This window comes from Erythrolamprus reginae, chromosome 7 (assembly GCF_031021105.1).
Source record: "Erythrolamprus reginae isolate rEryReg1 chromosome 7, rEryReg1.hap1, whole genome shotgun sequence".
In the NCBI taxonomy this organism is placed as follows: domain Eukaryota; kingdom Metazoa; phylum Chordata; class Lepidosauria; order Squamata; family Dipsadidae; genus Erythrolamprus; species Erythrolamprus reginae.
In genome coordinates, this window is record NC_091956.1 from 12,977,117 (window position 1) to 13,004,197 (window position 27,081).

The 27,081-nt window shown below is 44.0% G+C and overlaps 1 protein-coding gene across 2 annotated transcripts in view; it reads right to left on the reverse strand.

Annotated features, from left to right (window-relative positions):
* Positions 1 to 2,238: 2,238 nt before the first annotated feature.
* The window catches only part of HTT (huntingtin), a 127,971-nt gene continuing 103,128 nt past the window's right edge, over positions 2,239 to 27,081 (reverse strand). For both annotated transcript variants that reach the window (XM_070757002.1, XM_070757001.1), the window contains 12 exons: positions 26,279 to 26,418; positions 22,130 to 22,212; positions 20,881 to 21,011; positions 18,113 to 18,242; positions 16,761 to 16,916; positions 14,466 to 14,656; positions 12,869 to 12,983; positions 10,944 to 11,157; positions 7,289 to 7,394; positions 6,759 to 6,921; positions 6,058 to 6,218; positions 2,239 to 3,599 (listed from right to left, as the gene is read on the reverse strand). In XM_070757002.1, the coding sequence (XP_070613103.1) occupies positions 3,389 to 3,599; positions 6,058 to 6,218; positions 6,759 to 6,921; positions 7,289 to 7,394; positions 10,944 to 11,157; positions 12,869 to 12,983; positions 14,466 to 14,656; positions 16,761 to 16,916; positions 18,113 to 18,242; positions 20,881 to 21,011; positions 22,130 to 22,212; positions 26,279 to 26,418 (1,801 nt within the window). In that variant the 3' untranslated portion in view covers positions 2,239 to 3,388. The remainder of the gene's footprint in view (positions 3,600 to 6,057; positions 6,219 to 6,758; positions 6,922 to 7,288; positions 7,395 to 10,943; positions 11,158 to 12,868; positions 12,984 to 14,465; positions 14,657 to 16,760; positions 16,917 to 18,112; positions 18,243 to 20,880; positions 21,012 to 22,129; positions 22,213 to 26,278; positions 26,419 to 27,081) is intronic.

A 27,081-nucleotide genomic window follows, 5' to 3' on the forward strand; every position in this document is an offset into this window, starting at 1 on the left:
ATAATGTGCTGAAGCTGACCAGACTAAGGATGCTAGCCAGATGAATACCTGGTAGGTAGATTTTTCACCTATTTTCCTCCCCCAAAACTAAGATGCATCTTATACTCCAAAAATACGGTAATCTCCTGACTTAAGTCTCTTGAACCTGGATTTTGTTCTTGGACCCAATCCAGCACTGTAATCCAACCCAGGATTCGGGAATATCTCAACCACAATTTCCTGCGCCATGAAGGGTGTGATAAGGTTCCAGAATCATATATCCCACACATATATAGTGTACACTCTCATTTATAATTGAGTAGCTTTTCTTTCCCTGCCAAAGCAAAATCCAGATATCTACAAGGAAGCTTGCTGGAAACTTTGAGCACAGAAAAATAATGGCTTTTTTCCCCTCCTACTACTACCTTCTTATTTTGGACCCATAAAAAGTAGTTCCCTTTATAAAGGTTTAATGAATCTTCCTTCCTTCCTTCTTCCGAGTCCTTGGAGAGGGGCAGCATACAAATCTAATAAATTATTATTATCCTTCCTTCCTTCCTTCCTTCCTTCCTTCCTTCCTTTGCTTGTTGGTTTTAATGTTTTGTTTGTATTGTTTTGTTTAAAGTTTGTATTTCAATGCCTTAAATGATCTTTGAAGGTTTATATTTAATAAAAAGTATTATTTAAAAAAGAAAAGCAGTTCCCTATTTGGAGCCATTTAAAAAAAATACTGTAAATAACGCAGATGTTACAGAAAGAATACCCACAAATCTAAAGTAGTTTAAACTCTGTTTAATAAATAATTTTGTATGCATACATCCAATGCGGTTGCATATATTTTACGTACATTATATACACCGATGCGGTTCTGAATAAAATTTCACTTTGTTAGCAAGGGGAGAGAAAAATATGGAGATAAACTGTATGACGGGAACGTTGCTTAAAAACTAATGATAATCATCCCAAGGTCGAAGGTCACAAACTCATTTGGTCTCCCATAAAGAGGCTTCCCATGGGTCCAACATTGGAAAAGCACATGGTCCTGCAACCTCCAGCTCAGGATGATGGGCCTCTGAAGCAGATGCCCAATTGGGCTGGGTAGGAAAAGGTTTGGAAGAGCTTCTGCGGTACTGACCCGTTCTTCCTCTCGGATTGCTCCAGGCGGCTTTCACAACTGGCCCCCTTGGCCGGCAAAGGGTTCCGAGTGGAGGGATTCCTGCTTGCCTGCGCCAGCCCAGCCTCTCGCCAGATGCATTCGCAGATGGAGGGATCCCTTTTGGATCTGGATCCCTTTTGGATTTGGATCTGGGAAAGAGGGGGAGGGACCAGTAATGGATTCCAGATTACGCTATCTGGTACGCTGTTGTGCTAGGGAAATTCGGGATGGGGATGCAGCAGCGCGTTGCCGGCGTGCCCACCCGCCCATGAGATTTGTCTTCAACGCATGCGCAAGCAAAATCGTGTGTTAGGATGCTCGTGCCAGCGAGAGTTTGGCGATTTTCACTGGTTTTTTGCTTCCATGCATGTGCGGAAGCAAAACTATTGTCAAAAATCGCCAAAATCTCGCTCATGGGCCCTCGCGTGAGATTTCACTTGCTGCGCCTGCGCAGAAGCTGAATCTCGCGCTAATAAGCGCCCGCGCCCGACAGACATGTGTGCCTGCCTCAGTAGCGCCGAAGAAGAAATTGTCAGTGGAGGGGACTGTCGCATTTCCAGTACAAGAGGGGGAGAGAAGGCGGGCGCCCCCGGAATCCCAGCATTTTTATAAAAAAAGGACTGTGGAGAGGAAGTCATGCAAGAGAGAACAGGAAGTTGAAATTATGCAGGGCTATGTGTGTGTGTGTGTGTGTGAGAGAGAGAGAGAGGGAGGGAGGGAGAGGGGGAGAGAGAGAGAGAGAGAGAGAGAGAGAGAGAGAGAGAGAGAGAGAGAGAGAGAGAAACAAGGACTGTGTCCTTGCCAGCTTTTGCGATCAAGTCTGCCCAGTTTTGAACTACAGATTGTAAACTGAGGCACGTCCCTTCCAAACCTACTCTTGGCTGACCACAAGATAATATTCGCCTGATTCTTTTTTCAAGTCCTCTAAAGCAAGGGTCTCTAAGAGTTTGGTGACTTTAAGACTTGTGGACTTCAACTCCCAGAGTTCCTCAGCCAGGTATTCTGGGAGTTGAAGTCCACAAGTCTTAAAGGTGCCAAGTTTGAAGACCTCTGAGATAAATGGAAGAGCTACACAATATCACAAGCCTCAGCCAACCAGGATATTTTTCTTTCTTTCTTTCTTTTTTTCTGTCTTTCTCCCTTCCTTCCTTCCTCTTTCCTTTCTTTCTTTCTTTCTTATCTTCCTTCCTTCCTTCCTTCCTTCCATTTATTTTATTAGGATTTAACTTGTTCATTTCAAAGGGTTTCAGCAAAGGTTTCAACAATTCCTTTCCACCCCCCGATTTCTTATCCAAAACACCTACATAAAATTCTCTTTTTTAAAAAAAAAAAAGAAAGAAAAAAGATCCAACTTAAACCAACATATATTTTTAAACTTTTCAAGGAGCAGCGTACAAAAGATGAAATAGAGTTTCAAAGGTGAGAAAGGAGTGCATTAAAAAAATAGACCCTAAAGAACCATACGATAGGAAAACAGTAATGAGCTATTCAACATACGTGGCAAATATTCTTTTTTTTTTAATTGTGTAAGTGCTTCCCAACCTCCACACCATTCCTGTATCTTAACATATTTATACATCATTTAGAACTATTTACATTGGCTATTTTTTTTAAAACCAAGATAATTGTTCCAATTTTTTTTAAAATCTAGAGATACAAAAGAAAGTATATCTTCATATGTCCAATTTCCCCACTCTTGTACATCAAAATACCTTGGAGTGTGCAATTGTATGCATTTGTCTGTGTGTGTGTGTATATATATATATATATACATATGAATGAAATATACACACACACACACACACATACAAACACACATATACAGTACATGTACATATACATATAATTATATGAATGAATTTGTGTTTAAGTCTTTTTCCCTTTTCTCTCTTGTCACATTTGGAAAGAACTACAAATTGCAATGGAATGGCTCTTCAATGCCTGCAAGCCGATACTGCGGAATTCACCAAGTTCGGCATGAACAATATATAAATTTAAGCTGAGATGAGCGATTTGTTTTGCATCCATATTTTGTCCATACCGTACGAGGTCTCTATTTCCCCCACCACTCTTCTTCCCCAAAAAATCCAGGCGTTGTATTGCATGGCCCAGCCACCATTACCTACGGAGTATTTGGGGTTGGGGGATTTTAATCAAACAAGGCCGAGGGTTCGCGAGGGACTTCCGTGGCGTGAGACGCAAAGGGTCGGCTTTCCAGGCCTCTCCGTCCTTCCTCCGCCTTCTTCTTCTTCATCATGGGGCGATCTTGTGAACACTTTGCAAGCAGGTGAGCAGACGGTGGTATGGATTCCCCGGGGAAGAGACCGCTTCGAAGATGGACTGGAAGGCTCGTCGATCCAATTCTTCGTCAATCTGATGCCTGTAAAAATCTATGGCCACCAGGCAGAACAAATTGAGGTCGACTTGTTCTGATTTCCCCATTCTGCTGATGATGTGCGGGAGACTTCGGGGTAAAAAAACCGAGTCAAGGATATAACCAAGTCGCGCCTGGTTAAAACGTCACGTTAAAACATTATGTTCAGTTTGCATTCGGATTTCAAAGAAAGGCAACGCCGAAGAATGTTCAAACTACCGCACCATTACACTCATTTCACTTGCTAGTAAAGCGATGCTTAAAATCTTAGCAAGGAATATTGTTGAATGGAGCAAAATTAACTTAACACACGTCTCAGTCAACAACAGAAATTTATGTGGTAGTCTTAAGTCAAGGACTCCCTGTCTTTCTGTCCTACCCCCGTGGGTTTTCCCCTGGAAATCAAGGGGCTACTCTTTCCTTCCACTCTGCAACCCAAATAGGACACCTGTGGGACGGTATCCCAATGGTGCTTTTGTTTTTATTATTATTATTATTATTATTATTATTATTATTATTATTATTATTATTATTATTATTATTATTATTATTAATTATTATTATTATTATTATTTATTGGATTTGTATGCCGCCCCTCTCCGCAGACTCGGGTGCCTAACAACAGAATAAAAACAGCATGTATATCCAATACTAAAACAGCTAAAAAACCCTTATTTCTAAAACCAAACATACATACATACAAACATACCATGCATAAATTGTAAAGGCCTAGGGGGAAAGAATATCTGTTCCCCCATGCCTGACGGCAGAGGTGGGTTTTTAGGAGCTTACGAAAGGCGAGGAGGGTGGGGGCAATTCTAATCTCTGGGGGGAGTTGGTTCCAGAGGGTTGGGGCCGCCACAGAGAAGGCTCTTCCCCTGGGCCCTGCCAAACGAGATTGTTTTGTTGACGGGACCCGGAGAAGGCCCACTCTGTGGGACCTAACCGGTCGCTGGGATTCGTGCGGCAAAAGGCGGTCTCGTAGATACCCTGGTCCTGTGCCATGAAGGGCTTTATAGGTCATATAACCAACACTTTGAATTGTGACCGGAAACCGATCGGCAACCAATGCAGACTGCGGAGTGTTGGTGTTACATGGGCGTATTTAGGAAAGCCCATGATTGCTCTCGCAGCTGCATTCTGCACGATCTGAAGTTTCCGAACACTTTTCAAAGGTAGCCCCATGTAGAGAGGATTACAGTAGTCGAGCCTCGAGGTGATGAGGGCATGAGTGACTGTGAGCAGTGACTCCCGGTCCAAATGGACAAATGGACTTTCTGGTTTTTTCTCTAAAGACATCTCACTTCTCATCCAAAGAAGCTTCTTCAGCTCTGAGTGGATGGTGGGGAACGGAAGGATTGATACTCCTTGCAGACAGCTGGCCATTTGCATTGTTTTTAGAGTTGGTGTGAAGGACTGGCCATAATCCTTCACAACATAACAGCAGGCTACATTTCATAGACCAGGAAACATAGTTTGTTCCATGCAGCTGGGTTATCAAACTGAATATTCTATCAATAACTCACTGGCAATGCACTCTGGGTGCACCACACTGGGCGCATAACCAGTGTTAAGGAGTGTGCAGAGCGATCCCTGAGTTGTCAAAGGTGTGCAGAGGAAATGTGAGATTCCAGCAGATATCCAGGAGATAGGGATAATTATTCAGTCATATAGGGCAGATATATCAAAGTGTATTAAATAGTGTTTACTTTTAGAAACAGCACAGTCAAGTTAAACAGTCCAGTCATACACATTCAAATCAGTTGATATCTCTCAATATTATTACAAATAATAATATTGCCTTTGTCTTACATATTAGATATACATTACAGCTTACAAATACATTAAATTATCATCGAACACACAGAGCTTACTACATCAGTCACAGTGAATCAGCAGAAATGAACAGAGAGGGCAAAAATCATGCTCTTTGGCTCCCTCTTATGGCAATTTGCATCATTACCTCTTAAAACTATAGTACTTCAATACATACAAGCATTCATTGTGAGCTTGTTTATATACTGCTCAAAAAAATAAAGAGAACACTCAAATAACACCTCCTAGATCTGATGAAATATCCCCATTGAATACTTTGTTCTCTACAAAGTTGAATGTGCACAACAGCGTGTGAAATTGATTGTCGATCAGTGTTGCTTCCTAAGTGGACAGTTTGATTTCACAGGTTTGATTTACTTGGAGTTATATTGTGTTGTTTAAGTGTTCCCTTTATTTTTTTGAGCAGTGTATATCACCACCCCAACTGTTTGTACATAGTACTAACATTTGAGGCCGCTTGGAGGTTTGATTCAGAACCCAAGTGGTCTCAACACTCTCCAAAAAGGATGCAAATGACCAGCTGCCTGCAAGAAGTATCAATCCTTCCATTCCCCATCACCCAGTTTGAGCGGAGGAAGCTTCTCGGATGAGAAGTGAAACGACTTCAAAGAAAAAAACCTCCTAAGAAAGTCTTGGGGAAAAAAGCCACCTTTGGGACAACTATATGACATGGATAACTCGAGAATCTCCACAAACGTCGATCGGAGGATACATTCCTGAAATCCATGGGCTGGTGGAAGCGCTTACGAAGAAACAGGAAAGGCTCCACATCGCCATGGCAATCGGCGTCCTCTGCGTGAAGTTGGAGAGAGACAGCATCACCCAGTCTCGGACCATGGAGGACTGACCCGTTGTATGCAAGGACTGAAAGACCTGGAGGAATCAAGATCCATCATTCATCCTTCGGAGGTTTTGGAAAAGCAATTAGATCGAGGAGACAAAAACTCTAAGATGCTATTATTCCTGGGTGTGCTGATGAATCACCATCTATCTATCTATCTATCTATCTATCTATCTATCTATCTATCTATCTATCTATCTATCTATCTATCTAATCTATCTAATCTATCTATCTAATCTATCCATCTATCCATCCATCCTCTTTTCTATCTATCCAACTATCACTCACCAACCCACCCACCCACCCATCCATCCCTCCATCTATCCCTCCATCCATCCACTCTTTTCTATCTAGCCAACTATCATCCACCCACCCATCCTCTCTCTTCTATCTAGCCAACTATCATCTATCTTTCTATCTATCTACTCTACCTACTCTATCCATCCATCCATCTATCCTCCATCTATCCAACTATCATCTATCTATCTATCTCCTCTATCTACCTACTCTATTTATCCATCCATCCATCCATCCATCGCCCCCACATCTTACCTTGGGCCACAAAACCTTACCTTGTAGAGTACTTTTGCCATAAATTGTGGGTAGGGTTGCTGGTTGGATAAAAATTCCCCAATCACTTTGTTCATCACGTCTTGCGGGGGGAAGAAGTCATCCAGGAACTGAGGGAGGATCAGAGTGACCACGCGAGCTTCAAAGGGGAATCCTTTCCTGACCCTGTGGAGAGAGACCGGCCATCAGTTTCCAGGGCCAGCCGGTCAGTGCTTTCCTCCAGGTCTTCTCCCTGACTTCAGAGGACCCCAATGACAGAAGCGCCATCATACATTGGGAGCTTCCTGCTGGCTAGCTGCCAGTCTGCCATAATGGGATGGGGGGGAAGGCTAACTACTCATTGTACCATCACGAGATACCAGCTTGTTTTGAAACAAGAGTTTCAAAATGGAGAGAGCGGCTATCTAGCAATTGGAAAAGACCCTAAAGAGATTTAAAGGAACTGGATTAAAAGCTCAATTTTGAGGAAAACGATTGGGAAACTGTATTTGTTTTATGTAGGGATTAATTCTTCCTGGTTTTCTGTTCCTACCGGTCAAAGAGGACAGATACTCGCTCCATTGCCACGATGACCGATTCACTGTCAGGAGCTGCCGAGTGGGGATCTGCACTTCGTCCGGGACTAAATTTCTCTTTTCCTAAAGCAGCAATCAGGAAGTGATAAAAATAAGCATTGTTACTACAGTCTGGTGAGATGGATCAAAGGGAATTGACAAGAAAGGACGATAAACAAGAACGCAGGCCTCAGCTGGGAAAGTTTTTGGTGCTGTCTGAGCTGGGTTGTTTTAATGGCAGATGCTTCGTTATCCGACTGACAGAACTGAAGAAGCTCCCCTAGGTCAGGTAATGAAGCATCTGCACAAAAACAACCCAGCTTAGAGAGAAACAAGGATTTACACAACTAGGATTGTTGAGGAAAAACAAATCAAAGGTCATTGCAGTCGTAAAGATTGATTCATTTTGAGCCAGATGTAGAAATTCCCAGTCCTACGCTTGTCTCACTGGCACATTAAACATAAGCATTTGCTTACTAGGAGGAGCGGTGTGGTGGCCTAGAGGTGGAGCTCTCGCCTCACAATCATGAGGCTGTGAGTTCGATCCTGGGTAGAGGCTGATATTTCTCTCTGTGTATCTGCTGAACAAAACTCTGTACTGGCGACAGGAAAGGCATACAGCCAGTAAACACTCGGGGTGGAAGATGATGATTTGCTTGCTAAGATGGCAGACAACATGGGTAGTTCTCAACTTACAACCGTTCATTTAGTGACTGCTCAAAGTTATAACAATACTGAAAGGAATGAGTAATTATCTTTTTTTTTCCACACAAGGTCACTGCAGTATCTCATGCCCTCATCACCTCGAGGCTCGACTACTGTAACGTTCTCTACATGGGGCTACCTCTGAAAAGTGTTCGGAAACTTCAGATCGTGCAGAATGCAGCTGCGAGAGCTATTATGGGCTTTCCTAAACATGCCCATGTTACTCCAACACTCCGCAGTCTGCATTGGTTGCCGATCGGTTTCTGGTCACAATTCAAAGTGTTGGTTATATGACCTATAAAGCCCTTCATGGCATCAGACCAGAATATCTCCGGGACCGCCTTCTGCCACACGAATTCCAGCGACCAGTTAGGTCCCACAGAGTTGGCCTTCTCCGGGTCCCGTCGACTAAACAATGTCGTCTTGCGGGACCCAGGGGAAGAGCCTTCTCTGTGGCGGCCCCGACTCTGGAACCAACTCCCCCCAGATATCAGAGTTGCCCCCACCCTCCTTGCCTTTCGCAAGCTCCTTAAAACGCACCTCTGTCGTCAGGCATGGGGGAATTGAAATTTTCCCCTCCCCCCTAGGCTTATAGAATGTATACATGGTATGCTTGTATGTATGATTGGTTCTTAAAATTGGGGTTTTTAAGATTATTTTTAATATTAGATTTCTTTACATTGTCTTTTTTATTGTTGTTAGCCGCCCCGAGTCTTCGGAGAGGGGCGGCATACAAATCTAATTAATAAATTAATAAATTAATAAATTAATAAATCAATAAATCAATAAGTATCTCCACAGTCATTTGATCACATATTCAGACGCTTGTTCCCCGGTTCAAGTAATCTTCTTTTGCTACTTTCTGACGAGTAAAGTCAAGGAGGAAGCCTGATTCTCTTTGAGAATCGTGCTACTAACTTAACAGCCGCAGAGATTCGTTTTAACGACGGTGGCGAGAAAGATCGTAAATCAGCACAAAATTTCCCTCCGCAAAATGTTTCATTTGGCAACGGAAATCTGGGGCTCATTTGTGGGTCGTAAATCAAATACAGTGGTACCTCATGATACGAACTTAATTGGTTCCAGGAGGAGGTTCGTAAGGTGAAAAGTTCGTAAGACGAAACAATGTTTCGCATAGGAATCAATCTAAAAGCAAATAATGCGTGCAAATCCTTCAGGAAAATCCCGAACTTTAGAAGGGAGGCGAACAGAGGGCAGGGAGGAGCAGCTAAAGGGGGCGGGTGGAAGAAGCAAGGCTAGGCTAAAGGGTGAGTGGGAAGGAAGAAAGGCAAGGGGGGCGCCCCTCCCTTTTCTTTCTTCAAAAGACACCATTTCAGTGCCTGTGCAAGCACGCTGTTCTCCTACTTTTTTAGATGCAAACTCTCCCCCTCCAAGTCGCCCCTCCCTTTTCTTTCTTCAAGACACCCTTTCAGTGCCTGTGCAAGCACGCTATTCTCCTACTTTTTTAGATGCAAACTTTCCCTCCAAGCCGCCCCTCCCTTTTCTTTCTTCAAGACACCCTTTCAGTGCCTGTGCAAGCACGCTATTCTCCTACTTTTTAAAATGCAAACTCTTTCCCCCACCAAGCCGCCCCTCCCTTTTCTTTCTTCAAAAAAGGAAAAAAAAAGAAACCCCTTCACCCCAGCAGCAGCGGCTTGGGTTCGTAAGGTGAAAATAGTTTGGAAGAAGAGGCAAAAAAATCTTAAACAGTGGGTTCGTATCTCGAAAAGTTTGTTAGAAGAGGCGTTCGTAAGATGAGGTACCACTGTACCTGTTTCCCTCACTTTTTTTCCTTTTCTGAGTCAGTAGCCTAAATAGCAAGTCGTGGAGAAGGGCAAGGAAGCAACACAAGGGTGGGTTGCTATTGTCACGCGGAATATTGACAGCCCCAGAGATATTCCGTAATTAAATAGTTAACTATGTGTGTTTCTTTAAGATCCTCCTATTATGATGTAATATCCTGCCACATCTAACCTCACATCCTTCTTCATGCTAAGATTCTCCATTCCTATTCTAACCTCCATCATGTGAACACGTATTTGTTATTTTGTCCACCGGGACATGTTTATTTTTGTACTTTTATAATAAAAGAAATACAGTGTTCCCTCGATTTTCGCGGGTTCGAACTTCGCGAAAAGTCTATACCACGTTTTTTCAAAAATATTAATTAAAAAATATTTCACGGTTTTTCCCCCTATACTACATTTTTTTTCTGCCCGATGACGTCATATGTCATCGCCAAACATTCGTCCACCTTTAATAAATATTTTTTAAAATAAACTTTAATAAATAAACATGGTGAGTAATAATCTAAATGGTTGCTAAGGGAATGGGAAATCGCAATTTAGGGGGTTAAAGTGTTAAGGGAAGGCTTGTGATACTGTTCATAGCCAAAAATAGTGTATTTACTTCCGCATCTCTACTTCGCGGAAATTCAACTTTCGCGGGCGGTCTCGGAACGCATCCCCGCGAAAAGTGAGGGAACACTGTATTGCTTTGAAAACAAATGAATGGGCTCTCATCCGTCACCTCCGCGGTGGGTTAATGTTCAAACGGACACTAATCACTCAAACCGTGACAGCTATTACCGCCACTAGCGTTGTGCTGCGGGCACAGCTTCGGTTGCTGTGCATGTGTGAGTGTGCTATGCACTAGCACGTGCGTGCACATGCACACCCCCAGCGTGGTTTTGCGCAGGAAACAAAAAATGCACTGAAATCTTCCAAGGGGGACGTGGTTTTTGCTCCTGTGCATGTGCAGAAGCAAAGAATCGCAGAAATCCCGCGGGCACGTGTGTCTCCTTGCAGAATTTTGCTTTAGTGCATGCGCATGAAGTGAAAAATATGGAAAATCGAATTAAAAAGATGGCGGACCCACAGAACTGTCACCGGTAGCAACCCGCTACTGAAACAACAAAAGCCGCTTTACCTGTGTACATGCAGCTCAGCATGAGTCCCAAGGCGGCCATGGCTCTGTGCGGACTGAGGACATTCACGCGGTCCACGCTCAACTTCACTAGCGCTTCGCAGTCTGGCTGAGAGAGCTGCTCCGAAAGCAGGAGCCTCTCCAGGCCTCTGAGCACACAGTGGTAGATCACCGATGGAGTGGATCCCTCGTTTTCGGAGAGCATCACTCCACACATCTGGAAGAAATGAGAAAGCGTCAGAACTGCCAATCAACGTCGCATCAGGCTCAGTTCCCTTTGAAAGCAGCCTGTACCCGAAATGTGAGATGGGGGGATAGCGGGACACAGGGATGACGAGAACCAGATGGGACCTACCGGAGACAATGGTTGAACGACCCAAGGACAGAGGCGTGGGAACAGCATGCTAACGCCCACCCAAGAGGCACCAAACTTTAGAACGGTTATCAAAACTACTCACTGAAATTTGAAACTACTCACTGTATTTGAAACTACTCACTGAAACGCACTGAAATTTTGCATGAGATTTTAGCAATATGTCCAGTCAACGGAGCAGTGGAAGTGATGTGCCGGTGCCTGGAGGCTGTTGGGGCCTGGATGGGTGTCAACAAACTCAAACTCAACCGAGACAAGATGGAGTGGCTGTGGATTTTGCCTCCCAAGGACAATTCCATCTGTCCATCCACTACCCTGGGGGGGGGAACTATTGACCCCCTCAGAGAGGGTTCGCAACTTGGGCGTCCTCCTCGATCCACAGCTGACATTGGAACATCATCTTTCGGCTGTGGCGAGGGGGGCGTTTGCCCAGGTTCGCCTGGTGCACCAGTTGCGGCCCTATTTGGACAGGGAGTCATTGCTCACAGTCACTCATGCCCTCATCACCTCGAGGTTTGATTACTGCAACGCTCTCTACATCGGGCTACCTTTGAAAAGTGTTCAGAAACTTCAGATCGTGCAGAACGCAGCCGCGAGAGCCATCGTGGGGCTTCCAAGATTCGCCCACGTTTCCACAACACTCCGTGGCTTGCATTGGCTGCCGATCAGTTTCCGGTCACAATTCAAAGTGTTGGTCATGACTTTTAAAGCCCTACATGGCATTAGACCAGAGTACCTCCGGAACTGCCTACTACTGCACAAATCCCAGCAGCCGATAAGGTCCCACACTAAACAATGGGTCCCGTCGACTAAACAATGTCGTTTGGCGGGCCCCAGGGGAAGAGCCTTCTCTGTGGCGGCCCCGGCCCTCTGGAATCAACTTCCCCCGGAGATTAGAACTGCCCCCACCCTCCTCGTCTTTCGTAAATTACTCAAGACTCACTTATACCACCAGGCATGGGGGAGTTGAGACACCTTTCCCCCCAGGCTTCTTTATATTTTGTTTCATGTTTGGTATGAATGTGCTGTTTGGTTTTTAAATATATGATAGGGTTTTATATGCTTCTTTTAATATTAGATTTGTTTTGTTATAATATTGTTTTTATTGTTGTGAGCCGCCCCGAGTCTTCGGAGAGGGGCGGCATACAAATCTAATAAATAATGAAATAATAATAATAATTTTTTGCTTCCGCATATGCACACGAAGCAAAAATATGAAAAAAGATGGTGGCGTCCATAGGACTGGCACCGCTAACAGTCACACGCAAATTGTGCAATCTGTAGATCGCTACCAGTGCATAGCCCGCCACCCACCGATAGCAACCCACTACTGGTTATAACTCTGAGTGGTACATAAATGAACTATGGTCAGTGGAGTCGAGGGTCTTTCTTTCCTAAGCGCCCATATTGGGACAGGCCTGACACAAAGAAGGATGGCTGAGTAAAGTTTTGAGACTGGTTAACGTAAGGTGTGAGGATCGGCCGAGAAGGTTGTTTTCACTTCACCCTTTCCTCGAAGGCCTTGAGGGAAACTCTCCAGAGGCCTCAATCCTACCTGAATAATTCCGGAAGAGAATTCGGGTCCGACGTCAGCAGGATAATTTTCGATTAAGTAGAAGGCCACGGCGCACATGACCAAGATGTGTTGCTGGTTGTGGAGGTTCACACAGCTGTTAAGAGAGACCAAAAAAAAAGGAGTGTGTGTGTGTTTCAACATATGACAGAGAATAGAATTAAAAACGAATATTCTTTTCTTTCATGTTTCTACTGAAGAAATGTGAATTTTAATTTAATTTATAATTTATTTAATTTATAATTTATTTAATTCATTTAATTTATAATTTATTTAATTTATTTAATTTATTTAATTCATTTAATTTATAATTTATTTAATTTATTTAATTTTTAATTTAATTTACTTAAAAACGAATATTCTTTTCTTTCATGTTTCTACTGAAGAAATGTGAATTTTAATTTAATTTATAATTTACTTAATTTATAATTTATTTAATTCATTTAATTTATAATTTATTTAATTCATTTAATTTATAATTTATTTAATTCATTTAATTTATAATTTAATTCATTTAATTTATAATTTATTTAATTCATTTAATTTATAATTTATTTAATTTATTTAATTTTTTATTTAATTTACTTAAAAACGAATATTCTTTTCTTTCATGTTTCTACTGAAGAAATGTGAATTTTAATTTAATTTATAATTTATTTAATTTATAATTTAATTTATTTAATTTATTTAATTTATAATTTAATTTACTTAATTTGCAATTTATTTAATTTATAATTTGCTTGATTTATTTAATTTATAATTCAATTTAATTTATTCAATGTAAAAGAGGATTAAGCCACCTCTAGGCAGCCTCAGAAGAAGCAATTACAAGTAGCCCTCAACTTACAACAGTTCATTTAGTGACCATTCCTTTCAAAATTACCGAGTTTCCCTGAAAATAAGACCATTTCATTTTTGTTTTAAAAACCCCCTGAAATAAGCATTTGACCTTACAGCCATGCAGTCAATCGCGCTTATTACCAGGGGAGGTCTTACTGTGAGGTAAACAGGTGTATGAAGGGCACCGAAAGATGCAACTTACGACCGTTTTTCAGAGTTACAACCTATGCAGCATCCCGGTGGTCACACGGTCAAAATTCAGTCAGTGACGGTTGCTGGGTGAACCCTCTTCTGACAGGCAAAATCAATATCAAAGCCTGTTTCATCGGTGTGCCTTTCGTCCCCTGTCCAATTGTCTTTCCTTTTTCTCACTTATCATATATATTCTCTTTCATATATCCTCTCCTCTAAGTTCACTTTTACCCTTATATATATTACTACATGTCTATTTTTCTTCTTATATATTTCTGTATTGGACAAATGAATTTTTTAAAAAAAGATCTACTGACCACTGGCCCTGCTCGTTCTCTTCCGCTGGCTTCCCACTACACGATAGTCATACCAACTTCTCTGGTGAACATTCCCCTCTAGAGCTACGTGCCTTGTAACCTTACTTTCCAGATAACCCTCGTAGCATTTCAATAACCAGGTTAAGTTTGGATGTGTGTTTCCCACCCCCGTCCACAATCTCATTTCCGCTGTCGGATGATACATTTAGCGACACCTGTCTGACACCTACTGAGCCACGCTGCGCAGATTGGAGAGGAGGTATTCGGTGATGACCGGAATGAGTTGCTTCGCCGTCTCGTCCAGCAGATCGCACTCCAAAATGTAGAGGATGCCGTGAAGCGCCCCAATTCTGCTCGGCATGTGCGCGCTGCGGAGCGTCGATTCGAGCAGGCGGCTGACGGGCTCCGCCACAGCTTTATCCTGATGGACGCAAATAAGTCACAGGGGGGTGAGGCTGAATTTACCAGCTGGCGGGGGAGCTTTCCCCAATACAGTGGTACCTCGACATACGAGTCTAATTCGTTCCAGACCCGGGCTCATATGTCGATCAACTCGCATCTCGAACGAATGCCTTTAGACTTTGTTTTTCGCGCCGAGATAACTAGAAGCAAGGAATTCTTGCGCCACCTAGTGGAAGCTCGGCTCGTATCCCGAATTTGAGCTCGGGTGTCGAACAGAAATTTTGCTGGCGTCTCGACTCGTAACTTGGAATACTCGCATGTGGAGCAGCTCGTATCTAGAGGTACTACTGTATGGATTTCTTAGTGCAGACTCTTAATATAGGTAGTCCTTACGACAGTTCTCTTAGGGATTGTTCCAAGTTAGAAACGCTGCTGGGGAAAAAAGGATCTGTTTTCCACCACTGCAGTGATGGCAAAGCTTTTTCGGTTCGTGTGCCAAAATGTGTGTTTGTGTGTGTGTGCTAGTATGCGTGCATATGCACACACCCCTTCCCTGCTCCCCCATACATTCGCATCCCGCCACACGCTGCCCTCCGCGCATGCCCACAAGCCTTTCCAAAGCCTGGTAGGTGAAAAAAAAAAGCCCAAACGGGTAAACTGGAAGTTCAGAAAAACGCACTTCCGGTTTGCCCATTGTGCTGTTTTTTTGCACTCCGGGGCTTCAGGAAGCTTTCCTCGAACCCTCCGGACTCAAAAAAACAGCACAATGGGGAAACCGGAAGTGCGTTTTTCTGAACTTCCAGTGTAAGAAACATATAGGGCCTGGACATAAAAACACTTTACTAGCGTACTGAACTTCCGAACCTTGGTTTGAGAGATAGCCGGCCTTGCCAGGAAGGGATTGCAAAACAGGAGGAAAACATGGCTATGTTTGGGTATAAAATTCTTAGGAAAGATGTCCACGATGCATTAAGGATGAAGTGACCCCAAATTCCAAGCCAGGAAAGGGGAAAAACAACATGATAAAGTGATTTAGTAAGTTCCTAAGAAATATGGTGAAATATGTTGAAATAACAGACAAACAACTCCAAATATGGACAGACTATGGACAGAGGGAAGGGGTGTAAACAAGACGTCATGAAACCTATATAAGATCATCCCTGTAGTTGAGTAATTGACCTTCAGAGGAACACTTCAAGGTTGACTCAGCCTTCCATCCTTCCGAGGTGGGTAAAATGAGGACCCGGATTGTGGGGGCAATAGGCTGGCTCTGTTAAAAAGTGCTATTGCTAACATGTTGTAAGCCGTCCTGAGTCTAAGGAGAAGGGCGGCATAAAAATCGAACGAACAAACGAACAAACAAACAAACACAGGTACCTTCCCTGTGACCTCTCCAGGTCCCTGTATGATCATACCAGATTTTTTCTGTATTTTCTATTTTTTGTTGTTAATAAAGACTTTTGCTTTTATTCTCTTGGTCTCTGGGGAATTTTTCTAACATCCAGTTTGTCCTGTTGGGGGATTTTTTTTTGCCTCAATGGCTTTAGTTAGGCTGTGTTTATGTGTGTTACCCCTTCGCTCAGGGACTTGCCAGAAATTTGGGAGTGTTTGGGGCAATGATAGAGCCGGGGTGGCGCAGCAGGCAGAGTGCTGTACTGCAGGCCACTGAAGCTGACTGTAGATCTGAAGGTCAGCAGTTCAAATCTCATCACCGGCTCATGGCTGACTCAGCCTTCCATCTTTCCCGGGTGGGTAAAATGAGGACCCGGATTGTGGGGGCAATAGGCTGGCTCTGTTAAAAAGTGCTATTGCTAACATGTTGTAAGCCACCCTGAGTCTAAGGAGGAGGGCGGCATAAAAATTGAATGAATGAATGAATGAACAAATGAATAAATGAATGAATGAATAAATGAATAAATGAAATAATTAAATAAATAATTAAATAATTAATTAATTAAATAAATAAATAAATAAATAAATAAATTTGGAGCAAGAAAGAGGCAGCTTGAACTATCAGCTGCCTGTGTTAATTCTGTGCCGTGCCCTGGGTCATCACAGGAGGTTTCGGACTCCATGGTGGGTCGTACGTTGAGGACCGGCTGTATCACCCAAAAATATCTTACCATGCCAAGGACAGCCGCTGCTTTGCACATGGCGGGCACCAAATACTGAAGAAGGATCTCGTCTTCTGGCGGGTGGACTTTCCGCAGCTCCGTTAAGGTTGCGTACATCATTTCAAACTGATTTCTCTCGGTAAATAAGTCGGAGACGGCTAAAAGCTGCGAAGACACAAGCCAGAAAACATCGTAACGTAAGTGTCGTGAGTGCTCCTTGTCCGCCTCAGGTCATGTCAGATTCTGAGGAGGATGAGCCAGGCCCTTCTGGATACCATGGGCCAGGGGGGCTGCCAGTTGGAGCAGAGAGCAAGAGTGAGGGAGAAAGTGACCTGAGGAACCACTAGAGGGGGCTGATGGGGCAATGGGAGAGTGGCCCCAGTCGGAGAAGGAGGAAGACATGAGTGGTGTGGCAGTGGGCATGGCTTGGTGGGAACGGCTTGGTGGGCGTGGCAAGGGAAGGATACTGCAAAATCTCCATTCCCACCCCACTCTGAGGCCAGCCGGAAGTGGTATTTGCTGGTTCTCTGAACTATTCAAAATTTCTGCTACTGGTTCTCCAGAACCTGTCAGAACCTGCTGGATTTCACCTATGTATGAGATGCTCAGATTTGGAAAGATTTATCAACCTAGTAAATAAAAAGCCTAAAATATGCATAAATACGGCTACGATTAATTGCATCAATAAAAGTATTTACTGCATTTTTCAGAGTATAAGATTCACCTTCTTCCGCCCTAAAAGAGGCTGATAGTTTGGGTGCGTCTTATACTCTGAATGTAGCTTTTTTTTCAGCCCTAACTAGCTGCTAACGATTTCCCAGCTATTACCTTGCAGGCTCTTTCATTGTTTCTCTCTGCAAATAATGTTTTCCAAGCCCTAAGTCTTTGCAAGGTATTTTCCCCCATTGGTCTAACTTGCTCCAAATGTTTCTTTCCGGCCCGAACTAGCTGCTAACAATGTTCCCAGCTCTTACTGGCTTGCAAGCTCTTTCATTGTTACTCTCTGCAAAGAATATTTTCCAGGCCCTAAGTCTTTGCAGGTTTTTTTTTCATTGCTCTATCTTGCTCCAAATGTTTCTTTCCAGGTGCTAATGATGTTCCCAGTTCTTACTGGCTTGTAAGCTCTTTTATTGTTACTCTCTGCAAATAAAGTGTTTTTAAAGCCCTAACCAGGGGATAAAATAATGTGCTGGCTAAGGACGCTAGTCAGATGAATACCTGGTAAGCAGGTTCTTTTCCCTATTTTCCTCCCCAAAAACTATATACTCCAATGCATCTTATACTTCGAAAACTACTGTATCTGTTGCCACCTGAACTCATCTGTACCATTAACAATTTAATAAAGACACTTAAAAGCTTACAGATCGGACCACTTCGCTGATCAGGGTGACTGGCGTCTTCTTGTTTGGACTGGATGGGAGGATCCATTGACTGTATAATTCCAATAGGAACTGGGAACACGAATGAATGTCTACCCCAGCACGGTGCTTCCTGCAAGTCAAGAGAAGCTAAATAAGTTGATAGAATTCCGCTGTAAATATTAGATTTGTGATGGTGGCGAGTAGCTATAATTTGGGTGTTGTTGTGGTGCCATTAGCCACCAACGGAGCTAGCAGCAAACTCAAATGATGTTGGGGAGGAACCTGGGCCAGTCCTGGAGTCTGGGGAAAGGCTCCTATGGATGCTCTGCATCCGAGCCAGAGCCAGAGCCAGAGCCAGGGCCATCCGACATTTCCCAGCTGCCTTCGGAGTCAGTGATAAATAGGGAAGAGGAATAGCTGGGGCCTGTTCCAGATGCACGTATGCATAGACTGTCACTAGAAAGGAACAACTGAGGAACATGGGCTGACTCAAGAAGAAAGGCACATGTGGATGCTGAAGGGCCCCTCCCTGGCTGGGTAATAAATAGAAGCAAAAGGGGAATGGTAGTTGCAGGAGACAATGGTTTGTATTTCTTTCGGGGGGACGGGATTCCTGTAGCGAAAATGGAGCTGCGTGCACGGCTCTGGGTGATTGGCGGGTGCGCACGTGTGTTGGAGTAAGATTTGGCTTCTGTGCATGCGCAGGAAGCGAAACCTCGCTCCAACGCACGTGCACACGAGATTTCAGGGATTTTCAGCAGTTTTTGCTTCTGCGCGGAATCAAAAAAAAAAGTTGAAATTTCACGCACCCCCCGCGTCTTATTATGAGATTTGCTTCCTGCGCATATGCAGAAGCCACATCTCGCTCTAACACACATGTACGCATGACGGGCATGCACACATCGGTCACCCGGAGCTACGCATGCATCAGCACCAACAGCGGAAATTGCAACCCACCCACCCCCGCCTTGCTGTGGCCTGTTCCAGAGTCGCGTATGCGCGAGCTGTCAGGAGAATGAAACAACTGATGAACGGAGGGGCTGACTCAGGAAGAAAGACACACATGGATGCTGAATGGCCTCTCCCTGGCTGGGGAATAAATAGAAGCAAAGTGGGAGAAGTAGTTGTAGAAGACAACAGTTCCTATTTCTTTTGGAAGATTTGCTTATCACCTCCGAGACTGCTTGCCAGGAATTAATTTACAGCTGCCTTGGCAATTATCCAAAGATTGATAAGATCTGTTATTGCAATTAACCCTTGGAAAGATTATTGCCTGGACTTTTCTGTGTGGAAATGCCATGAATTCACAGTAGTTAGATAAAGAGGGGTTTTTTGGGACAAGGGATTCCGTTTCTTGGTTCTGCTAAGGCTGGGTCAGAATTAGGTGTAGGATGAGGGTGAAGAGACGTTCTCCGAGCTTGTAGGTTGGTTTCCAAATGTTACTACAAATCAAGAGAAGTTAACAATCCTAGAGAAATCAACGGTAAATATTAGATTTGCGGATGGTGGCGATTATCTGTAATTCAGGTGTAGGATAAAGTTGGAGGTTCATTCTCCAAACTTTAATAATAATAATAATAATAATAATAATAATAATAATAATAATAACAATAATGTATTAGATTTGTATGCCGCCCCTCTCCGTAGACTCGGAGCGGCTCACAACAAAATAATAACAGTGTAACAAATCTAATATTAAAACCATCTAAAACCCAATTTTAAAACCACACAACACAATCATACCATGCGTAAACTATATAAGCCTGGGGAATCTCAGTTCCCCTATGCTTGGTGACATAAGTGGGTCTTTAGCAACTTACGAAAGGCAAGGAGGGTGGGGGCGGTTCTAATCTCTGGGAGGAGTTGATTCCAGAGGACCGGGGCCACCACAGAGAAGGTTCTTTCCCTGGGGCCCGCCAGATGACATTGTTTAGTCGACAGGACTTGGAGAAGGCCAATTCTGTGGGACCTTATCGGTCGCTGGGATTCGTGCAGCAGAAGATAGCTCCGAAGGTATTTTGGTCCGATGCCATGTAGGGCTTTATAGGTCATTACCAACACTTTGAATTGTGACGGGAAATTAATTGGCAGCCAGTGCAGGCCGCAGAGTGTTGGAAAGACATGGGCAAATATAGGTAGCCCAACAATAGCTGTTGTGGCTGCATTCTGCACGATCTGGAGTTTCCGAACACTCTTCAAAGCTAGCCTCATGTAGAGATAACAACAAGAACAACAGAGTTGGAAGGGACCTTGGGGGTCTTCTAGTCCAATCCCCTGCTTAGGCAGGAAACCCTACACTACTTGAGACAAATGGTTATCCAACATCTTAAAAACTTCCAGTGTTGGAGCATTCTCCACTTCTGGAGGCAACCTGTTCCACGGATTAATTGTTCTAAGTGTCAGGAAATTTCTCCCTAGTTCTAAGTTGCTTCTCTCCTTGTTTAGTTTCCACCCATTGCTTCTTGTTCTACCTTCAGGTACTTTGGAGAATAGCTTGACTCTCTCTTCTTTGTGGCAACCCCTGAGATATTGGAAGACTGCTATCGTGTCTCCCCTGGTCCTTTTCATTAAACTAGACATAGCCAGTTCCTGCCACCATTCTTCATATGTTTTAGTCTCCAGTCCCCAAATCATCTTTGTTGCTCTTCTCTACACTTTTTCTAGAGTCTCTTGTGGGTTGGTTTCCAAACGTTTTGTTACCAGGCTCAGGAATTCTGGGAGTTGAAGTCCACAAGTCATAAAACTAAAAAAAAAAGAAGAAGACTTGCCTGGAATTGATGGGGGAGGAAGGGGGCGAAGAAAGGGCCGGCATGTCGCTTTCGTCATCTTCATCTTCCCCCCATTCTTCTTCCCGCAACGGAGTAATGCTATTTCCCAGCCACACAGAATGGATGGAGACCTACGGGCAAAATACAAACAAAATAAAATAAAATAAATAAAAAAGATTGAAAACAATTCTTGAGCTCATTAAACGCGCACATCAACGTAAACAAAACATCCCCCCGAATTCATGCATAGGTCAAGTAATGGAAGACACCAACACGGGGAATTCTCAATGTATGATCAAAAACTGAGGCTCCAAATTTTAGGTGGGCCACAAGTGTTAAAATCAATTTTACGACGTGACCCCCCCCCTGCCGATGTTGCGACCGTCATAAAATAGGAGTCGGTTGCCAAACGTCCAAACGTAAATAACGTGATCGCGGGGGATGCTGTCAATGGTCATAAGTGTGAAAAATGGCCACAGAAGTCCCTTCGGTTCAATGCTGCTTGCAACTTTGAACGGTCGCGAAATGAACTTCTGCATGTTGAGGACTGCTTATGTTTTGGGCATCTGGAAATTGTTGTGATTCAGCCTGAGGCTCCTCAGGGACCGGCTGGATCTCTGCCGGATCCATGCCCAGAGGAGGAGGACAGTGAACAGGAGGGGGAGGACCAGGCAGACGGGGAAGAGGAACGTCAGGAAGAGGAGGAGGGGGAGCAGCCTGAGAGCCCCGGGGGGGGGGGGGGCTCTCCCCAGCTAGTAGCCTGGACTCATTGGATGAAGACGCACAGGCTATAATAGACATGAGGCAGCGACGTGCAGCTCAAAGATGGGAGCAATTAGACAGGTATTTCCATCCCTGAATTGGCAACAGCTGGGTTTGGGTGTGGTTCTCCTCAGCAGGGTTGAAAAGGCAGGCCCGCCCTTACAGTCTTGTGGAGCGTTATCAACTAGGAGTCCTGTGACCTTGCTTTGCTTCTCGGCGTCTCGGTTTTATTATCTCCAGCGTTGTTTTTGCCAGCAAGAATCCTGTTTTATTGCCTGGCCTTCGTGAAATCTCTGTGAAGCTCCAGAGTGTTCCTGTCTGTAAGAACAGTTTCTGTTACCTGTGTTTGCTTTGAATTCTATAAACTGCCTTTGCTTTTTACCAGTGTGTCTGGATTCTCTTTTTGGTTGGTGTTGGCTTCTGGGGGGACCCAGACAGAACAGAAATGGACTCTCTTTTTTTTAGCGTAACAGGCGTTTGAACAAACCTGTCCTAGTTTGTATGCCATGTTCCCCATTTCACGCTCCGTATTGATTTGAAGTAGCAGCTTCTCATGGCTGATGAGCGAACCTGAAAAGGAAAAGACGAGAAAAAAGTGAGGGTATAAAAACACAAGCAACCAATATAAATTGCTAGTGCAGTCAGACGGGGACACAATTGAAGGACTGACTAAATGGTGGCAAAATGAGATACAAGTACAGTAGTACCCCTAGATACGAGCATAATTCGTTCCATAAGGGAGCTTGTATCTCGAGGCAACTCGTATCTGGAACAAGTTGTTTTTCCCCTCCGAGATAACCAAAAGCAAGGATTCTTGCGCCACCTAGTGGACGCTCGGCTCGTATCCCGAATTTGAGCTCGGGAATAGAACAGAAATGTCTCTCCCCTCGTGGCTCGTATCTTGAAATACTCGCATGTAGAGCAGCTCGTATCTAGAGGTACTACTGTAGAGGTACAAGAGATGGAAAATATAGTAGAAAATATAAGGAAAATTAAAAATACGAGAATCAGGGAAATGAGAAGGAAAATATGACATAAGTGGTATTTTACTCCCGTTCAACTCGCACCCTTTCAGCAGAATGTCAGGGGGAATGGTTGGCATGGGTGTCAAGATAAAGGAGTGTTTATGCATACGTTTTGGGGATGCCCGATAGTGCAGGAATTTTGGCAAAAAGTGAAAGAGGATATCAATAGAATGCTAAATATACAATGGACAATCACTAAGGAAATGGCAGTACTAGTTAAAAGCAATGCGACATGGGAGAATTTAGAGAAATAAAAAAAGCAGCAATAGAAAGCGCTCAGGCAGTAATAGTTTTGGGTTGGAAGGATGCGACAAAATGGACAATGCAAAATTGGTATAGGTACATGGTGGACCATATTCAATTTGAAATTATGGATAAAAGGATAAATTCGGATAATGAAACTGAGTTGGGACAACTGATGGGACGGTGGGAGAAGGTAAGACGATATATGACGAGCAGAATCCGAGACCAAGCTACAAGAAATAAATTGGAATCACTCTATAATATGTAAATAGATATATTGCTCTTGGGTCAAGTGGATTATACAAGAAACACCCCCAATTTGGTGGTGGGGAATGTGTGTGTGTCTGGGTGGTGGGCACATTTCACTATGCACTGTTTTATGTTGTGTGTAATATAAATTTGTTAAAAATTAATTTAAAAAATTATTTAAAAATAAAAATAAAAAGGAAAAGATGAAACGTAATTCGGAAGGCCGGAGTTTCCATTTATTCATCTGTTAAGACTGATCAAGGAGCCGAAGGGGGTGAAACCCCACAGATCTCCAGTCTCTGATGTGGAGGATGCCTTGGCCTGCAGGCCTGCCCCCGTCGGAGCCTGAATCTGCGGAGGAAGACGAGCTGGAACTGGAGCCAACCGAGATAGAGGGGGCAGTTTTGTTGGAATATGGGGAGGAGCAGGCCGAGTCAGGCCAAGGCCTTTCAGGATTACTGTTAGTACAAGGTACATGGTTGTTAGGGTTTGCCATTGTAAACTACCTATTGTAGTCTCTCGTGCTATCACTTTAAATATGTTAGGCTGGTTCACCATAAGAGGGCGCCAGTACTCCTTCCTTCAATGATGCTTTATCGCTCATTCGCTTTTGCTTTGCCTTGAGGGGGGAGTGTGTTTGCTTAGTGCTTGCTATGGATTGTTGTCTATTTTGTATATATGTAAATAGTACTTATTAAGCATAACTAAGTCTGTGTCTTTTTCTTTGGCTTTACCACACATCCACACTCTGTTAAAAATTCTATGCTCAGTGTATGTCAAAGGTCTCATAGCCTAGCTATACCGAGACGTGCCAACAATTACAACAGCCTTTGGCAGGAAGGAACAGGGGCAGGATGGTGAAGAGGGTTTTAGGCAATGAACATGAGCCAGGGTGGCGCAGCAGGTAGAGTGCTGTACGGCAGGCCACTGAAGCTGACTATAGATCTGAAGGTCAGCGGTTCAAATCTCATCACCGGCTCAAGGTTGACTCAGCCTTCCATCCTTCCGAGGTGGGTAAAATGAGGACCCGGATTGTGGGGGCAATAGCCTAGCTCTGTTAAAAAGTGCTATTGCTAACATGTTGTAAGCTGCCCTGAGTCTAAGGAGAAGGGCGGCATAAAAATTGAATAAATAAATAAATAAATAAATGAGAGACAGAATTCTGGCAAGGACCAACCCCATCCGATCCGAGAACATGGAGAGTGGAGAGAAGGCAAGAACAGCACAGACTGAGCAGGCTACTCAGGAGGAGAGCGACCTGCCCCCAAGGCACACCTGAAGCTTGAGGAGACACTGTAGGTATTTGTTGGGAGTAAATGCTGAGTTCCTGGAGTGTTGTGTGCCGATGTTTGAACTTTCCTAAATTCCTTGCATTCTTTTCTTGATTTCTGGATAACTTGTCTTGCTCCTTTGGTTTCTGGTCTCACTGACTTGCCCTGCTGGATTTCTTGCTTTGCAGCAGTGGTGCTCACAGTATTAGATGGACTATTTGCAGTCAGAGGCTGTTGAAGGTGTGTGTGTTTGTGTGTGCATGTCATCACTGCTCTGGGACTTGCCAGAAATCTGGGAAAGTTTGGGGAAATTTGGAGAAATAAAGGGGCAGTTTGAATTGCCAACTGCCTTGGCTATTTCTGTGCCGTGCCCCGGTCACCACACACTGAACAACTGTAGCAAGAACTCACTTAACAAATGTCTCACTTAACCGAAGGGAAAAAAAAATATTTTTTTTGCTCAATTGTGGTCGTAAGTCAAGTAAGTTGTCCCTGATTAAAAATGCAGAATCAACCGTGAGCTTGTAACATTGAGTGAGACTTCATTTCTCTTCCCAAATCCAAGCACAAGTAGCAAGGGGCAGAAGTCAGCCACCCATGGCTCTGGAGCTGTATGTGGCTCTTCCATCCTTCTATTATGGCTCCCTCTCACCAGTTGGCCACAATTTTAAGAGGAGCTTCTGGTTAGGGAGAGGGGGGGGGGCGTTTGCCCAGGTTCGCCTGGTGCACCAGTTGCGGCCCTATCTGGACCGGGACTCATTGCTCACAGTCACTCATGCCCTCATCACCTCGAGATTCAACTACTCTCTACATGGGGCTACCTTTGAAAAGTGTTCGGAAACTTCAGATCGTGCAGAATGCAGCTGCGAGAGAAATCATGGGCTTTCCCAAATATGCCCATGTTTCGCCATCACTCCGCAGTCTGCATTGGTTGCCGATCAGTTTCCGGTCACAATTCAAAGTGTTGGTTATGACCTTTAAAGCCCTTTATGGCATTGGACCAGAATATCTCCGAGACCGCCTCCTGCCGCACAAATCCCAGCGACCGATTAGGTCCCACAGGACAAAGCGTTGGGCTGGCTTTTCTTGGCACCGTCTCTTTGACACTGGCATATCCCAGCGACCGATTAGGTCCCACAGAGTGGGCCTTCTCCGGGTCCCGTCGACTAAACAATGTCGGTTGGCGGGCCACAGGGGAAGAGCCTTCTCTAGGGCGGCCCCGACTCTCTGGAACCAACTCCCCCCGGAGATTAGAACTGCCCCTACTCTCCCTGCCTTCCGTAAAGTTCTTAAAACCCACCTTTGTCGTCAGGCATGGGGGAACTGAAACATCTCCCCTGGGCCTATACACTTATGTATGGTATGTTTGTGTGTGTGCTTGTTAGTATATCGGGGTTCTTTTTTAAAACTTTTTAAATATTTAAATTTATTTGAATCTATTTGGATTTGTACAATTTGTTTATGCCTGTTGTGAGCCGCCCCGAGTTCATGGAGAGGGGCGGCATACAAATCTAAATAATAAATACATAATAAATAAAAGTACGGCACTCCAGGAGGAAACTCTATGGCAAGGGGCGGGTTTTCTGGTCAGCTCCACAATTGATAGGGCTTTCGATTAGGACAGGAAGAGGAAAAAGAAAGCTGTGCTAGGAGGAGACTCTATGGTGGGAGAGCTGAACTTCCGGTCAGCTCCAAAATTGAACGTCGGGCTTCCTGTTGGAACCTTTATGGTTCTTTGAGTGTTTAACGTTGCCGACCCCTGGTGAGGGGGTATCTCTCTTGTGTGCTTGTTGTGCATGTAGTGATTTGATTGTTGAGACACTGACAAATATATAAATCACTGCTTACCTGTAGTAGAGGGGGCCAGGGATGGAACAGGGTCCCACACCTGGTATACGTGGTGGCAAGCGACGTTGTCTCTCTTAGAGGCCATTTCTTGGATCTCTTGCTCAACAATTCCTCGGATAATGTTCAATTTTCTCCCGAACCTGATATTCGGCGGAAAGAATGAATTGTTGAATAATAATATACAGTGATACCTCGTCTTACAAACGCCTCGTCATACAAACTTTTCGAGATACAAACCTAGGGTTTAAGATTTTTTTGCCTCTTCTTACAAACTATTTTCACCTTACAAACCCACCGCCGCTGCTGGGATGCCCCGCCTCTGGACTTCCGTTGCCAGCGAAGCACCTGTTTTTGCAATGCTGGGATTCCCCTGCAGCATCGCAAAAACACAGAAGTCCAGAGGTGGGGTTTCCTATGGAAGGGAGCCTCAGGGGAATCCCAGCAGCGCAAAAATGGGCGCTTCGGCTGGCAAAAGGGGTGAGTTTTGGGCTTGTACACATTAATCACTTTTCCTTTGATTCCTATGGGAAACATTGTTTCGTCTTACAAACTTTTCACCTTAAGAACCTCGTCCCGGAACCAATTAAGTTTGTAAGACAAGGTATCACTGTATATAGAAAAATTGACAATTCAGCGAGGCGTTTTTAAACCATGGCAGACGAGCCACAACATGTTTACATTCAGTGACTGTGGATTTACCAACAATGTCTGCTGGAATTTTGTTCCAAGCCTCTACTACTCTTTCAGTCAAGTAATATTTTCTCACGTTGCTTCTGATCTTTCCCCCAACTAACCTCAGATTG